General features: G+C 47.7%; 5 protein-coding genes across 5 annotated transcripts; 4 read left to right on the top strand and 1 right to left on the bottom strand.

Annotated features, from left to right (window-relative positions):
• The first annotated feature begins 44 nt into the window (after positions 1 to 44).
• DFJ58DRAFT_755272 (TRAUB-domain-containing protein) lies at positions 45 to 2,018 on the top strand. Its single transcript, XM_041388058.1, has 9 exons — positions 45 to 82; positions 139 to 189; positions 243 to 339; positions 391 to 751; positions 802 to 876; positions 926 to 1,015; positions 1,078 to 1,211; positions 1,265 to 1,681; positions 1,730 to 2,018. Exons 1-9 carry the CDS (start codon positions 76 to 78, stop codon positions 1,941 to 1,943), a joined length of 1,446 nt encoding a protein of 481 aa, XP_041250939.1. The 5' UTR covers positions 45 to 75; the 3' UTR covers positions 1,944 to 2,018.
• Positions 2,018 to 4,606, top strand: DFJ58DRAFT_755269 (uncharacterized protein). The gene is made up of 8 exons (XM_041388057.1): positions 2,018 to 2,492; positions 2,557 to 2,625; positions 2,680 to 2,946; positions 3,000 to 3,246; positions 3,305 to 3,438; positions 3,489 to 3,962; positions 4,020 to 4,172; positions 4,220 to 4,606. Exons 1-8 carry the CDS (start codon positions 2,232 to 2,234, stop codon positions 4,364 to 4,366), a joined length of 1,752 nt encoding a protein of 583 aa, XP_041250938.1. The 5' UTR covers positions 2,018 to 2,231; the 3' UTR covers positions 4,367 to 4,606.
• Positions 4,607 to 4,730: 124 nt separating this feature from the next.
• Positions 4,731 to 6,581, bottom strand: DFJ58DRAFT_909845 (uncharacterized protein). The gene is made up of 4 exons (XM_041395156.1): positions 6,192 to 6,581; positions 5,784 to 6,131; positions 5,282 to 5,724; positions 4,731 to 5,229 (listed from the first exon to the last, which is right to left on the bottom strand). The coding sequence occupies exons 1-4, from the start codon at positions 6,477 to 6,479 to the stop codon at positions 5,061 to 5,063; spliced, it is 1,248 nt and encodes a 415-aa protein (XP_041250937.1). The 5' UTR covers positions 6,480 to 6,581; the 3' UTR covers positions 4,731 to 5,060.
• Positions 6,582 to 8,462: 1,881 nt separating this feature from the next.
• On the top strand, positions 8,463 to 9,725 carry DFJ58DRAFT_755265 (uncharacterized protein). Its single transcript, XM_041388056.1, has 7 exons — positions 8,463 to 8,619; positions 8,673 to 8,711; positions 8,796 to 8,889; positions 8,943 to 9,076; positions 9,127 to 9,364; positions 9,416 to 9,492; positions 9,550 to 9,725. The coding sequence occupies exons 1-5, from the start codon at positions 8,525 to 8,527 to the stop codon at positions 9,242 to 9,244; spliced, it is 480 nt and encodes a 159-aa protein (XP_041250936.1). The 5' UTR covers positions 8,463 to 8,524; the 3' UTR covers positions 9,245 to 9,364; positions 9,416 to 9,492; positions 9,550 to 9,725.
• A 48-nt stretch (positions 9,726 to 9,773) lies between these two features.
• DFJ58DRAFT_755260 (uncharacterized protein) lies at positions 9,774 to 16,338 on the top strand. Its single transcript, XM_041388055.1, has 25 exons — positions 9,774 to 9,928; positions 10,078 to 10,243; positions 10,298 to 10,746; positions 10,798 to 11,280; positions 11,332 to 11,532; positions 11,583 to 11,861; positions 11,917 to 12,147; positions 12,201 to 12,272; positions 12,328 to 12,508; positions 12,567 to 13,132; positions 13,192 to 13,416; positions 13,478 to 13,934; positions 13,986 to 14,361; positions 14,410 to 14,461; positions 14,516 to 14,551; positions 14,600 to 14,698; positions 14,747 to 14,801; positions 14,851 to 14,897; positions 14,948 to 15,019; positions 15,075 to 15,169; positions 15,219 to 15,381; positions 15,437 to 15,613; positions 15,672 to 16,066; positions 16,119 to 16,182; positions 16,236 to 16,338. Exons 1-25 carry the CDS (start codon positions 9,842 to 9,844, stop codon positions 16,257 to 16,259), a joined length of 5,052 nt encoding a protein of 1,683 aa, XP_041250935.1. The 5' UTR covers positions 9,774 to 9,841; the 3' UTR covers positions 16,260 to 16,338.
• Positions 16,339 to 16,433: the final 95 nt, after the last annotated feature.

Below are 16,433 nucleotides of genomic sequence, written 5' to 3'. Positions count from 1 at the left end.
GTAACGATTACATAACAAGACTCATATTGAAAATGACAACCGTGCCGGGCCTTGCCCAGCTGATCATCTTCATTCATGCAGCGTGAGTTCATGGCTGTGAACTACAACGACAAGAGACTGAAAAATTCATTGTAATAGGCATCTCTCTCGCAGAACAGATCGCTCAGCTTGAGGACGCTGCACCTGTAGGCAAGCGCTACGGCACGGCCGTTCATCATTCACTCTGACTTTGCCGTTTGTAGATTTCGACCCAGAAAACGAGGTCACAGCCCACGATCAGGAAGATAATGATCTTGCGGATGACACCATCGGTGCACGCGACCACTACATTGACGTCGGGTAAGTTTCGCCTTCATTCTTGTTCCGGCCCTATCTTCAAATCCTCGTTAGGCCCTCTGCGTTACGCAAACTGCAAGACAGCATAGCTGATCTAAAATATGATGGTATAAAGACATCTCGAAAGCAATTGTTAGAATATGACGGCAGCGACTATAGCAGTGAGGGGGACGACAACGAGACTGGCAGCGAACTGGAGCGCGACGAAGACAACGAAGAATTAGACAACGAAGTCCCATCTTCTCAAAGCGAACCGGAGAACGAACCAGATACTCCAACGTTGATTTCTACAACATTTGCAGCCAAAAGTACGACTTCATATGAGGATCCAAAGCACATCGAGAATCTTTCTTCGAGATTGCGCAAAACGCGTGACGAGGACCGCAAAAAAGGGAAGGCCGTTTCGAAGCAAATTGTGCGGTTAATTGTGCCTTTTTATCTTGGTTTTACTGACCACGTTCGAAGGCGTTGTGGGACTCGCTACTTGACGCACGTATCCGTCTGCAGAGGGCCGTTTCTGCAGGAAATCGGCTCCCATCGGTTAGCATGTCGATTAATTTCTCAGTACTTCCCCCTCACCTCCACGCAGCTTGCAGATTACGACGATGTTCAGCCATCATTAGTAAAAATGCTGGCAGAGGCACAGCTTCTGTCTGATGAATTGTTTCACCTGCAGGAGGTACGTTTAATGAATCGCCACCACCTTGCTCCCCCTTATCAACCTCTATTCACTTTTCACAGGACTTACTATCTACCAATGAGGCAATCGCTCCTCCGCCTCGGAAACGTCATAAAACTGGTAATGTAAGATCTATAAAAGATTTTACTTCAGAATTTCGGGAAGCCACGCAGGCGGCAGCCTCTGTGGAGCATATGTATTTCCGTTTGCTTTGTCGACCGCTCCATACTGGCTAATTAAACACGACAGTTTCCATCCTCATCTCGTACAAACTTTGAACAAGTGGTCAAGCAAAATTCAGGCGGTTGCTCCTTCTGTGCTGCTGCCTTCAAATCGTAATGCATTCTCAAAGTCGTCGCAAGGATTGAAGTCCGCTTCTCAACTTATTGATGAAACGCTTGTGGATCACGATAAGGTTCTTCAACGGACAAGAATCTATCGGGGTAAAGTGTCTCGAATAGGGGCTGATAAAGGTGTTGGAGGTGATGAGCAGGAGGTTCAAGGCGATCTAGAGGTGTTTGACGATACAGATTTTTATCATCAACTGCTACGAGATGTCATTGATACCCGCGGCAAGGGAGGCAACGAAGACTGGATGGAAGTTCAAAAGCAGAAAAAAGCCAAGAAACATGTCGATACCAAGGCCAGCAAAGGTCGCAAGTTACGGTGGGTAAATCTATTAGTTTGCTGCTCCAAGATGCTCATCTCGCATAGATACGAGGTGCACGAAAAGATTCAAAACTTCATGGTTCCAGTTACAACGCAAGGCAGCTGGCATGAGGAACAGATTGACGAGTTGTTTGCTTCTTTGCTCGGAAAAGGATTCGAGAATTCTTTACAAGGTGCAGACGATGGGATGGATGAAGATACCTCGATGCGAGAGCAAATTGATGCTGCCCTGAAGAGCGGCTTCAGAGTCTTTGGGTAGTCCACCATGTCACACTTTAAGTTATACCGTATACGTATGAGGCACATCCAAATATAGACGCTCGATGACAGTGACGTTCTCAGTGGACAATCACAGCCCAAAACGCAGTTGTCCACTGAACAGCCTTTTAAACATTCTGCTGCTTGCAACATCTTCTTGCAAAGGTAGTCTACCTCAGAAGCCTTGGGGTCAGCCTGTGTTCTAGTTCGAATTGGACTTGTAGAACCTCACCTCACCAACTTGAAGCTCCTCAACTGACCCGACGATACACATAGTTGGAACTTTAACATGGACAATTTCGAGGAGGAGAATCCGTTCGAGACCGACGTTGATCATGTACCTTCCGAAACATCATCCACATCGAAGGTGAACATATCTGCGCCTTCTTCTCCCCGTCATACCGCTCGGGTTCTTTCACCGACAAGCCCAACACTGAGTCGTCCATTTCCTTCCTCTGGAACCAACAGGCATCCACAGACAACATACAAGAGTGACTTTTGTTGTGGACGAGATCAGTGGTTACACTCTGGGGAGGACCTCGAGATTCTTGTGCGTGGCTCTTTCGGTTGTCCATGTCTAAATGAACTCGCTAATAAGGAGCTTACACGATAAGATAACGGATGCACAGAAGACGTCTTTGAACTCGAACACGCCCTACATTACCTACATTATTCGTGCAGGCGTAAGTGCAACCTATTTCTCAATTGGATGCACCCCTACTAACCTTACGAGATAGAATGCAGAAGCGAGACATCGGTACTCGGAATTCGAGTCCCTGAGATCAAGCCTCGTGAAGTTGTATCCGACCATCATTATTCCACCAATTCCATCAAAGCAAACTATTGGCGACTATGCCACGAAGCAGGCAAAGGCCAAGGAGGATACTGCGATGATCGCACGCCGGAAGCGAATGTTGCAGACTTTCCTGAACCGCATCGCTCGGCACCCTATCTTGTCGAACGAGCATGTATTTCATCGTTTTCTCGACGGCGAGGTATCCTGGGTCTGTGAATTTTATTTTAACCTATTGGCCTCTGATTGATTGTGGTTGAATAGACTGAAGTGCTACATTCACCTCCTTTGTCTCTCCTTCCGAAGAACACCCTCAAAGCACCTTCACACAACCCGACAGATCAGAGTGCAGCTTCTGCTTACGCTGCTCTTCCAAATCCATCAGCAACGCACCCATTGAGAAACCCTGATCAGCGGTCCGTAGACTCTGAGATATTCACCAACAAATTCGCAAACCATCTCAGTGGACCAATGGAAAAGGTTACTCGGAGGACTTTGAAGCGATGGTCAGGTGCGACTGACGTTGTAAATCGGACAACTGAACTACTAATGACCCCTTGGTATGTTAGAGAATGCTCAAGATTACTCAGAACTCGGCGCTGCTCTCAATGGATACAGCTTGAACGAAAGTGGCGCACTGGCCGCTGCCATGGAGAAGACGGGACAAGCTGTTGACACGACGTACATGTCAACAACTAGACTTGTGCGTCGGCCCTTTTTCTGTCCACAGTCACCCATCTCACTCCTTCATAGCTCCAGGAACTTGAACAGAACTTTTCCGAGCCTCTCCACGAGTACGCTCAATTTGCAGTGATTATCAAGAAGCTGCTCTCCTATCGTCACCAAAAGCACGTTCAATATGAGATGACCCAGGATGCGTTGGAACACAAGCGTGAGATGCTAGAAGAATATGAAAAGAGCGAACGAGAAGCAAAGAGGTTGGATGAGGCGTTGTCTAAAGGTCGTGTTAATGGCCTGCGGTCACCAGGCAGCCCTTCCGAAGGCGAAGAAGGTCATAGTCAACCTCAAAACCAGCCTCAAGATGAGGCTGAGGAGCCAGGTTCAGCATACCTGCCTCCGCACCCAGGACCCAATCCATACAAACGGCGAGCACCTGGTATGGGCTTTTTGAATGCTTTAAGTTACACGCTGCACGGAATGATGGACGTTGATCCCGAAATGGCGCGTCGTAGTGGCATCAGCAAGACGCGGGAAACTATCTCACAGGTATGTCCTTGCTATTTCCCTGTTGCTCATCATTGAACTGATTGCATTTTACCATAGCTGGAAGATGCGCTGCACCTCTCAGCACAGGATCTCAAGTACTCAAGTTCGACGATTCAGGCCGATCTAGACCGCTTCCAACGTCAGAAAGTCGCCGATTTAAGGGAGATGACTATCAGCATGGCAAGAATCCACAGGGACTGGTGCAAGAAGGTAGGTTCCATTTTGACTATTCCAGAATTTAGCTTTAATGGTTGCAGAACCTCGAGGCTTGGCAAGCGGCGAAGAAAGAGATTGAGAAAATTCCTGACCATCCGAATAAGAGTCCTCCTTCTCCAGAAGCACGTCCTGTACCTGGCCCGTCGGGCTTACGGAGGGACTCGACTGCCACAGTCAATGGGCGGTGATAATGAGATACACACAATATTATTTCCAGGTGTTCTAAGATAGCATTTTCCCTGGAACACCTTGGGACGTTTCCCTCGCGCTTAGACCGAGAATTTTTTTCGGTCGTATTTCAATTTTTTTCGCCTACATGCACCCTCGAATATACTTTCTCGAATCATATTAAACACTCTGGAATCTATTTCACCCCTGAATTTTCATGCAGTAGCTCCGCGAGTCTTCGCGAAAGAATTTTCATTCAGTCGCTGGAATGAGCGCTCACCACCTTCATGCTTCATGGCACATTTCATAAATGCTGCTCGACTCAGGGTTGGAAGTGAATTATGTAAGTCAGTAACAATCGCTTAAGCTAAAGCATTCACGAATCGAGGCAACGACAAGATCTTCATATTATTAAAGCAAATATACTGCAGTCCAACAATAAGAAAAATCATGCAGTAAGAGAATGTGGAAGGCGAACATAATGTTTGGGCATGCTAGCTTAACGAAAGTAGGAATGCAAGGAGAGTAACTGACGCCGTCAGGTAATAATAGTTAACAATTAGAAAGGGAATTGATATGAAATAGGTATACGTAGTCGAAGGTAGAAGGTAGAAGGCCACGAGAAGCCCTTGAAGGCAATATTGCATACATATATCTAAAGTGTCTCATTGAACGGTCGTCAAAACTTGTGTTGTACATTGACGTAGTATTCATTCAAGCCGTTAACGCAATGACAGGCGGTGTATTTGGTGCCGAGTGCGAAGCCGAAGATGAATTGGAAGCTCCAATACAATCCTCGGTTGGTTTACGGCGGATGCGTTTATGCTGTCCTCGACGAGATTCCGTGGGATACTCGCATTTCATCCGACGTCGCGCACATTGGCTGAAGAAGTAGTCAGAAAGAGGAAATTATAGCCTATCGTGACAGCGCTTACTTGCAGGTCTGGTCTGGGCTGTGGGCAGGGGGTCTGCCACAGGCTATTTTTCTTTCTCTGCAGAATAGGCAAGCAAGGGCTTGCTTTTTCTGTTCACCGGTCTTCCTCGAGGCACTGACTTTCATAACAGGCTCCACAGGCGCTGACCACGTTGCAGGGAGGCTTGAAATGGTCTGAGAATGGCGGGTGATCTCCTCGGAGCGATGGGGCCTCTTATTAGCTTGATGGGCCGCCGGTCGCCCTTCTTCACGTAATAGTAGATCTGGTGAATGCGACTGTCTAAAAGGGCGAGCGGGAGACCGCAGGAGGCTTTGTGACTCGCCACTGTGTGATGAACTCGGAGGAAGACGACGTTCACGCCCAACTCTATTTTGAGAAGGAACAATCATGTGAGGCTGAGGAAGGTATCTTGAATCTTGCACGGGTGCACGAGCGTCAAGTTGCTAAATTTTCGATCGTCAGATCTTCAATTGTGTGGATGACTAGTAGCAAGCGCTGGTACCTGATTAACAAAGGCCTCCTCATTCATGGCTTCCGATGAGCGTTTTCTTGCAGGGGTAAGATTGCTGTTTTGCATAGGGCTCTGATGAGGGGTTGTAGATCCACTCAAGGTAGCGGACGTGTTGCGAGTTCGTGAAGTAGATCCTCCAAACAGCGACGACGCGCTTGCGAGAAAATCATCGCTGAGACGCGCGATCGTTGCTCGGTACTCTGACGACTGGGCAGCTGCGACATGAGTAGAGCTATTTCTGACGTCTTGTGCCCAACTCGGGGGATATGACGGTCTTCTGTCAGAAGAATATGTCGGGATGCTGGGATATGCTGCTGTATCATGGAAATAAGTCGACGTCTGGATTAATTCCCGCTGAGCTGATCGTTCGATAACAAGCTATAGTTTCGCTGTACTCACTGGACATGACGAATCTGACGATACAGAATGGACAGAGGAAGACGTGAAGTTGTCAAAAGCTTGGGGGTGATATTCATGAACAGGTGTCTGAATTAATTGTTGCTCGCCCTGCAAGTCTGTCATCGCAAGCATCATGTTGTCGGGAATGTAATACGAGTAAGGCTGATATGGAGTATAATCGTAATGCGTAGAAATCGGGAGACTGGCATCATAGTACTGGTCTCCATCGTGATAGCAGTGCTCCATCGCAGAATAACGGTCGAAAGTGTCGTGGACGTGCGGGGACATAAGAGTCACGGTTGGACAGAGAAGGAAAGTGCAAACGGAAGCAAATTTCTGACAATTGGTGCCGCGGAAGAACTTTAGGCTAAATCAGTACCTGAGTGGAACCCGAACGGGGGGAGAGCTTTTTGGTGAGGAGTCTATCCGGAATCACTTGTAACTTGGTAGATATATACCGATCCACTGGTCCACGATATCTGCGTGTAATTGCAGGCCACCCTAGGGTATTCTATACAGTAAATCCATAAGGCAAGCAGCACCGCGCTTATATCAGGTAAGGAAAGCGCAGAATCCAATCAATACCAATTGCATAACGAATCGACGGTGAAAATGAATCATTCACTTCTACCATCAGGCCATATCGGCATGGTAAAATTATGTTTAGGGGCCTGTTTTCTACTTGCCAAGCCGGTTGTCTCCTTCTCGCGGAGGGTCCGCTGGGGCGGACTTGATTGGCTGCCACAGGAGAATGAAGAGCATCCGTGGTGATGACCTCGCGCCAACAGTTGGGTTTGCATCCAGGCACGGGCTATGAGGGAGAAAATAATGATACACGCCTGAGGGTGCTGATACTCATTCAACGTCTGCCTTATAGCACAACATGATGCGAAAGGTGCCTCCGCACACAAGCGAGGGATTTCCATTCGAGGAGTGCGACTCCTCGCTAGAGACCGCGTTATGTCGGGTTGTACCGTTGTACAAGGGGACGACCGCACTTCATCTACAATCCACACAACGAGGAAAAGCGATGCATTACCCCTAGACCTTGAGAAGACCATGATGCGTGACCTCACGGGTTCCATCAAGTCTCTGCGGATCAAGTGATGCAGGAAGGAGCTGGGCACACAGCATTATCACTGAGGCTATTGGCAGCTCACCGCAAGGGCGAGTAATGCATTATTAGGGTGATTGCCGGCAGGCATGCGGCTCCACGAGATTTCGAGGAATTCAACTTGCATCATGAATTCTGAGGTCCCTAAAACGGACAACGGCCGGGGCTTTACGATCAGGCCAAATAGTACTTAGTCACGGTAGTCGTTGTCTTTGTCCATCCGTGAGGAATGGAAGCTGAAAAATTGCCGCATGGACCGGAATTTCTTTAATCCCTTACTAAAGGGGCACAAAGGCTAGCTCATCAGCTTGCTTTCCCCCTCGCGTGATACATATGCAAATTTGACCGAGGTCCCTCGCACCGGTTGTGCATCACAACGACGTGATTGCTATGGTACCTATTAATGAGCGTTAAAAAAAAGTTTCAAGTATACTCAGATACATACTTAGGCTTTGTTTAAACAATTAATACATCCGCGTCGTGATGTAGCCACCAAAGTCAGAGGTATGCACAGTGACTCATCCTGCGACGGTATGTGTGACATTCATTCTGGACGCAGGGGACTTCGAAGTGAAAAATTAAAGAAGATCAAAGAAGCATACTTAGTAACAAAGGCGCTTTAGTCTGCTTTGCTTGTAGACAGGCCGGCAACGCCAGACAAACGGCAGGATGCTAGAAACTACGCCATGTACACAAGTAAAGCAGCACGTAGACCTTGTGTGATGAAACAGAATTACAGTGAAATCTGAATGAGATTTGCGCCGTTCTGTTGGAACGGGGACCGCTGCGCTATAGATTGATCTGAGCCGATTACTGTGCGCCATTACGGTGATGTGGAAGAATGTTCCTTCACATCTGGCACGAAATTTTGAGTTCCTACGCTGTCACATTCTATCAGAAACGAGACTTGCCCAGGCAAGTACTGAAGCATTCATGCCGGTGATGGAAGGTGGATGATTGAGGAGCAAACGTTATCTCCTTCGCTCCAGAGAATGTTCGCAGAATTAGTGTTTCGGGCCTGCCTGCACGCAGCGATTCAGCAGTAAGTTCAATGAACTCGGCCGGATAAACTTGAGCATGAGACTTCTATGCTATGCGACTTCTATGACTCAATAAGTCTAACCTGATAAAAGAGGTGGCTGTGCAACTTGCTTCTTTGTAACCCCCACACTCGGTTAAGCAGTGAATTCAGGTTCTTTCCTAGCAACTAAGTAGCGTTATGGCATCATGGATACCCACTGTCGCTGCAGTCGGAATGGCCATTGGACCCCCATTAGTTTATGTCGACCAAGCCGTGTCTATCATTCGTAAAAAGTGCGGTTTTTTATGTTTCTGCCAACACACGGTTTACTTAACTCTTTACCCAGGGACTCAACGGGTTTCTCTCGTGATGTCTGCGCCATTTTGTGAGCTCTCTGGCATCACTCTGCTGCACCCTGCAACGCTGACACGATTCCGCACCCTGCAACCCCTCTCTTGTTTCACCGAAGACTAATCGCAAACATAACCCGATGTTTTTTCTGGTTGGGCGATCACTTTGAGCTTGCCCTGCTCATGCAGTCCATTTTAATGATAATAGCGCAGGTACGTCGTACGTTGTGGCCTCGCTACATGTGACGAGCTGACTATCACATCAGCTGGCCTTGCTCTACATTTGCGTTCGATACCGCCCACGCGTGAGCCCTGAAAACTTCGGGGCGTCGTCCCGCCCCCTTTCATTTTGGCAGTGGCATACATATACTCAATATATCGAGTTTCTTGCCGGGTACATGTGAGCGTTAGCCGCAATTTCTGCTCTTTCTACTTCATCGAGCCATCTAGTTTATGTTCAGCGATATTGTTCTTGATCTTTAGTCGATCGGAGCTATACGTGATGATATTAGGGTTTGTTGCCTTGGGACTGGAAAGCACGCTGCCTATTCCGCAGTTGATCAGGTAATCGACACCAGACGTCCACACGTTTGACTGACATTCCCTCGTGCAGTAATTACAAACAGCGATCACTGTATGGCTTCCGTGCTTCAACTCTCCTTGGATGGGTGGGGGGTGACTCGTTCAAGTAAGTTCTCTCGATACATTGCCTTGCTCCAGCGCCTTGACGTCGGATCAGGACTGTGTATTTTTTCCTTCAGGGCTCACCCCTGCAGTTCAAGGTATGTGCAGTGTTCCAATTGTCAGTAGACTGTGGTAAGTGTCTCTCCACTACACGAGTTGCTTGAACACGTCACTGAGCGCTTACCAAAGCCATCATCCTACAACGTCTTTACTATGGCAATGCAGCTCCACCGGCAACGCTCGAAGAGGGGGACGATCTTGAGCAGGAAGCTTTGGCACTGTCAGAAGAATAGAGTAGAGTGTTGGTACCGGTGGAATATATGATTTTATGTATTTACACCTTCCTATTTGTCGGTTTTCCCGCAGTTTGATCGTTTGCAAATGAGAGACAAATAAAGGTAAACTTTTATTACCTTACCTTCGTTAACCCAACACCCACGTCTCCTTCAACTGCGCCGTGTCCGGCTTTGACTTCTGCACTATGACCGATATTTCGAAGCCCATCACGTTCTGCGAGCATCTTCAGCTCTCAAGCTTGGCTATACAGCCAAGTTCAATTGGCTTTCAGGTACGCGCAACCCATTTGGCATCGTTGTTAGCAGAAGGAGACTTAATTATCCATGTGCGCTGGGCTGTATTGTAATGTTGCAGGTGAGTGTCGTGTGTGCAGCTGCGCTCAAAATGAGATGACTGACCTCGTGGGCTCGTATTTCATAGACCTTGACCCTGGAGTCCGACCACTTCATTTGCGTACGAGAGAAGATTAATGAGCAAAATCAAGTCGTCATCATCGACCTTGCGGATGCCAATAATGTCCTACGACGACCGATAAGCGCAGACTCTGCCATAATGCACCCTCACAACAAAATTCTTGCCTTGAAGGGTACGGTTATGTGTGCATTGCAATGGAGTGAATTGCTTAAAGCTCCCACTCTAGCTGCACGAACGCTTCAAATTTTCAACATTGAAACGAAGCAAAAAGTCAAGTCACACGTCACCACAGAAGATATCGTGTTCTGGAAGTGGGTCTCAGATACCACCATTGGTATGGTCACCGACACGGCTGTGTACCACTGGAACATCTCGGACCAGACTTCCCCACCTCAGAAAGTATTCGATCGGCATGCGACATTGACTGGTGCTCAAATTATCAACTATCGTGTGACCCCGGACGAGAAATGGCTGGTTCTCATCGGTATTACTGGCAACACGACGAATCCCTCGGCTTTCAAGGTCAAGGGTGCAATGCAGCTGTATAGTCGTGAACGGGGCGTCAGTCAACCTATTGAGGGGCATGCAGCTACTTTTGCGGAGCTGAAACTTGACGGGCACCAACACGTCACCAAATTGTTTGCATTTGCAGTCAGGACAGCGACAGGCGCCAAGGTTTGTTTTCTTGCGACTGCGAAGCGTGCGGAATACTCAACATTTTACTAGCTTCATGTCGTCGAGATTGATCACACAGCTCCCGATCCTCCCTTTGTGAAAAAGGCGGTCGATGTCTACTTCCCTCCAGAGGCTACCAACGATTTCCCAGTGGCAATGCAAGTATCGAAGAAACATGGCATCATTTTCCTGGTTACAAAATACGGTTTTATTCACCTGTATGACCTGGATAGCGGTGCATGTGTGTACATGAACCGCATCTCTGGTGACACCATTTTCGTCACTGCTGAGCATGAAGCGTCGAATGGTATCATTGGTGTCAACAAGAAGGGTCAAGTTCTTTCGGTCAGCGTTGACGAGCAGACCATCATTCCGTACATTTTGACCACCCTCAATAACACGGAGCTTGCTTTCAAGCTTGCCAGTCGTGCAAATCTCCCTGGCGCGGATGACCTCTACATTAAGCAGTACCAGCAATTGTTCTCTAGTGGACAGTACAGCGAGGCCGCAAAAGTTGCTGCGAACTCTCCTAGGGTAGGTCTTCAATTGTCGATCATTCTCTTCTTAATATACGTTGTCACGCAGGGTATACTCCGGACTGCGCAAGTCATCGAGTCCTTCAAACAAGCTCCAGCGCCTCCTGGTGGCTTGTCACCGATTTTGCAGTACTTCGGTATTTTATTGGAGAAGGGCGAGCTCAACCACTTCGAGTCCCTCGAACTCGCGCGCCCGGTGTTGCAACAGGGAAGGAAACAATTGCTTGAAAAGTGGCTCAAGGAAAACAAGGTGAGGTTATTCTTCTTTGTGTTTTGCTCTTGCTCAAGTTTCGTTTGAAGCTCACATGCAGCGAGGAATTGGGGGACATTGTGCGGTTACATGACATGACACTGGCGCTGAGCGTCTACCTACGAGCGAACGTTCCCAATAAGGTCATCGCTTGTTTCGCGGAAACTGGACAAACTGAGAAGATCGTTCTATACTCAAAGAAAGTTGGTTACACCCCGGATTATATTTCTCTTTTACAGCATATCATGAGGACAAATTCAGAGAAGGGGGCCGAGTTCGCAAGTCAGTTAGTGAATGACGAGAACGGGCCGCTCGTGGACATGGAAAGGGTAAGGCTACTTCCTATCTATGTGATCGTCGGCCCCTTATTTGTCATTTTCCTAGGTGGTCGACATCTTCATGTCGCAAAATATGATTCAGCCTGCAACCTCGTTCCTTCTTGATGCATTGAAGGACAACAAACCTGAGCAAGGCCATCTGCAGACTCGCTTGCTCGAGATGAATCTCGTTCATGCTCCTCAAGTTGCAGATGCCATCCTCGGCAATGAGATGTTCACCAACTATGATAGACCCCGAATTGCCAATCTTTGCGAGAAGGCAGGCTTACTCCAACGAGTGAGTAAAATTTGTCCGTGAACGCTGATCATGTCTCATTTATCTGTGGGAAGGCACTGGAACACTATGAAGACCTAGCGGACATCAAGCGCGCTATTGTTCATACCAGCGGTCTCCAGCCGGAGGTGAGCTCTCGATTTATTACTTTCGACAGGAGGTGGGGACCTGACATTTCCGAAGTGGCTAGTGAATTACTTCAGTCGTTTAACAACAGAGCAGTCCATGTCATGCATGCAGGAGATGCTGCGCGTTAACATCCGGCAGAACTTGCAGGTTGTAATCCAGATTGCTACCAAGTACTCTGACATTTTGGGTCCTGTGAAGCTCATCGAGATGTTTGAATCCTTCAAGACATTTGAAGGTGATTTCCGTCACATGTGACTAGGTTGAATGGTCAACGAGTGCTAACTATAATGCAGGCCTCTACTACTATCTTGGGTCCATCGTTAATCTCAGTGAGGATCCCGAAGTGCACTTCAAGTACATCCAGGCCGCTACTCGCACGGGTCAAATTCGTGAGGTCGAGCGAATCTGCAGAGAGAGTAATCACTACAACCCTGAGAAGGTCAAGAATTTCCTGAAGGAGGCGAAGCTCCCGGATCAACTTCCCCTTATCATTGTCTGTGACCGCTTCGACTTCGTACACGACCTGGTTCTGTACCTGTACCAGAATGGACTCACGAAGTTCATTGAGGTGTATGTGCAGCGTGTTAACTCAGTCCGAACGCCTCAGGTTGTTGGGGGTTTACTCGATGTGGATTGCGATGAGACCACCATCAAGGGTTTACTTGCCTCCGTCACTGGGAATTTCCCCATTGATGAGCTTGTGAATGAAGTTGAGCAACGCAACCGTTTGAAACTCATTCTGCCTTGGCTGGAGGCTCGCGTGCAGTCTGGTAGCCAGGACCCAGCGGTCTTCAATGCCTTGGCCAAGATTTTCATCGACAGCAACAACAACCCGGAAACGTTCTTGAAGGAAAACAACGTGAGTCATACAATCTGGCGAATGAGTTTCGCCGGCGTGCTCACTTGCTTGTTCCATAGTTGTATGAGCCACTGGTTGTCGGAAAGTTCTGCGAGGCCAGGGACCCCTACCTTGCCTACATCGCCTATGCAAAGGGCTTCTGTGATGATGAACTTATTGGTATTACCAACGACAACTCCATGTTCAAGCAGCAGGCTCGGTACCTCGTGAAACGTCGCCAGCCTGAGCTTTGGGCACAGGTTCTTGTCCATGATAATATTCACCGCAGGGCTCTCATCGATCAGGTGAGATTAAATTGAACAAATTTGACCACGTATTCTTAGAAGCTCACTCTGCATTGAATAGATCGTCGCGACTGCACTCCCAGAGTGCACGGACCCTGATGATGTCTCAATAACCGTCAAGGCATTCCTCTCGGCTGATCTCCCCATTGAGTTGATCGAACTTCTCGAGAAAGTAGTCATCGAGCCCTCTCCGTTCAGCGACAATCGCAATCTCCAGAACCTGCTTCTCCTGACCTCAATCCGCGCAGACAAGGGGAAGGTCGTTGGCTACATCAACAAGCTCCAGAACTACGACGCCGGAGAGATAGCAAAGATTGCGACCGATCATGGATTGTATGAAGAGGCACTGACGATCTACAAGAAATACGATCAGCATGCAATGGCTATCAATGTTCTCGTCGAGCATATCGCCTCCATTGACCGTGGTTTAGACTACGCGAACAAGGCCAACAAGCCAGAAGTGTGGAGTAGACTTGCCAAGGCTCAGCTTGATGGTCTTCGCATCAAGGACGCCATTGGTGAGTCATTTGTAATTGCTCGTCTGTATTGTCATTTATGTTTTTCTCCAGACTCATATATCAAGGCTGAGGACCCATCCAACTTCGCTGAGGTCATTGAAATCTCGAGTCACGCTGGAAAACATGATGATCTTGTTCGCTTCCTCCAAATGGCTCGCAAGACACTTCGCGAACCTAGGATTGACACAGAACTTGCTTATGCTTATGCTAAGACTGACCGTCTCCATGACATGGAGGACTTCTTGTCCATGACCAATGTTGCTGACATCTTGGAGGTCGGAGAGAAGTGCTTCGAGGACGAATTGTACCAGGCTGCCAAATTACTGTTCACCAGTATCTCAAACTGGGCACGTCTTGCCACGACTCTCATTTACCTTGGCGAGAATCAAGCGGCTGTGGAAAGCGCCCGGAAAGCCGGAAACACTCAGTACGTTCATTCTTTCAAAGCGTTGATCTTGAACTAACTCTACCTAAGGGTTTGGAAGCAAGTTCATGCTGCGTGTATTGAGAAAGCTGAGTTCAGACTCGTCAGTGATTTTATAAATGAAGTTCAATTGGTCGTATTCTGACTATCGTCACAGGCCCAAATTTGTGGCTTGAATATCGTCGTTCACGCGGTCAGTTAGCATTATAATAATTATGCCCCACACTCACTATCAATTTAGGAGGAAGTGGCTGCCCTGCTCCGGTCTTACGAACGTTGGGGCTACTTCGATGAGGTTCTGTCCTTACTTGAAGCTGCTTTGAGTTTGGAGCGAGCGCACGTAAGTGCTCAAGACGTCTGTCATTGTCAGCTCTAATTATTTGGACAGATGGGTATCTTCACCGAGTTGTCGATCCTATACAGCAAATACAGACCGGGCAAACGTAGGCATATAGTTTTCTCCATAACAGAATCTCATGTCCGTTTAATTAGTGATGGAACACCTCAAGCTTTTCGTCTCGAGAATCAACATCCCCAAGGCAAGGTGTCACGCACATTATCTTGGCATGCATACTCAGACCCTATATAGGTCATCAAAGCCACTGAAAAGGCTCATCTCTGGCCCGAGTTGGTTTTCCTATACATCAAATACGACGAATTTGTACGTGTTCTTGTCACCAACTCTATTAATAAATACTTATGGTTGGTTGTTCCAGGATAATGCGGCTTTGGCGATGATCGAACGTTCAGCTGATGGTTGGGAACACAACCAGTTCAAAGAAGTTGTTGTTCGGGCTGCCAATGTCGAAATGTGGGTTATCGCAGATCTGACTATGCTCCTGGCTAGAACAATTTTCTAGATATTACAAGGCGCTCACATTCTATCTTCAAGAACAACCGACGCTTTTGACTGATCTTCTCACTGTCCTCATTCCCCGCATTGAACACGCGCGGGTTGTCCGTATGTTCCGCCAGATAGATCATATTCCCTTGATTCGGGCATATCTCATTGCCGTCCAGCATGTAAGCCACTTTGCGCCTGTTGTCTTCTCTATGCGAGAGCTGATCGCTCGAGTAGCTGAATATTGAGACCGTGAACGATGCATACAACGACCTCCTCATAGAAGAAGAAGACTATAAAACGCTCCGAGATTCTATCGACAGCTTTGACAACTTCGACAATATTGGTCTTGCACGGCGCTTAGAGCAGCATGGTCTGCTGGAATTCAGGAGACTTGCAGCACATCTGTACAAGGTACATGATCGTTTGGGTATACAATGATGTGAAACTGACACTGACTTTCGTATTTAAGAAAAACTCTCGCTGGGAAGAGTCAATATCTCTCTCAAAGCACGATCAGTTGTATAAGGACGCTATTATCACTGCCGCCACCTCCACTTCAACGGACGTCGCTGAAGATCTACTCTCTTACTTCGTTGATATCGGCAACAAGGAGTGCTTCGCTGCCATGCTATACGTTTGCTTCGACCTTCTTCGCCCAGATGTTGTGGAGGAGCTGTCATGGCAGCACGGTCTTAATGATTTCTACATGCCATACAAAATCCAAGTATCAAGGACCATGCGCGAGAAGTTGGCTGCATTAGAGAAGGAGGTCAAGGAGCGCACCAAAAAAGAATCCGCCAAGGAGCAGCAAGAAGCTGAAGCCCCGATTATCAATCCTGCTAACCGTCTGATGATAACCAATGGGTAAGCAAGATCCTGGCGAGTTCACATGCTTGATTTAATGAACGAGTCTTAGATATGTTGGTCAGCCCCCACCAATGCCAATGGCAAATGGTAACGGCATGGTTGGTATGATGCCTGTGAGTTTCCCCGCGTACTTGGAGTTCCGTATGGCTAACTTAATACTACTCAGGCTATGACCGGCTTTGGATTCTGATCTTTTTTATGTGGACTATTACCCTCTACCGTAGTACATGCTTGAGATTTGCTGTAATGAATGTTTTTCGTTGTCGTAAGCTGTCTGGTGTGTGCATGTGAATGTTGTCTATTTGTTTATCTGTAAGTATATTTACTTTTGATTGTTTGCTCATTTTTGTGACGTGAAGACCGA

Source organism: Suillus subalutaceus, assembly GCF_016647625.1.
Source record: "Suillus subalutaceus strain FC151 chromosome Unknown DFJ58scaffold_2, whole genome shotgun sequence".
NCBI classification, from domain to species: Eukaryota; Fungi; Basidiomycota; class Agaricomycetes; order Boletales; family Suillaceae; genus Suillus; species Suillus subalutaceus.
This window is presented reverse-complemented; position numbering and strand designations above follow the sequence as displayed.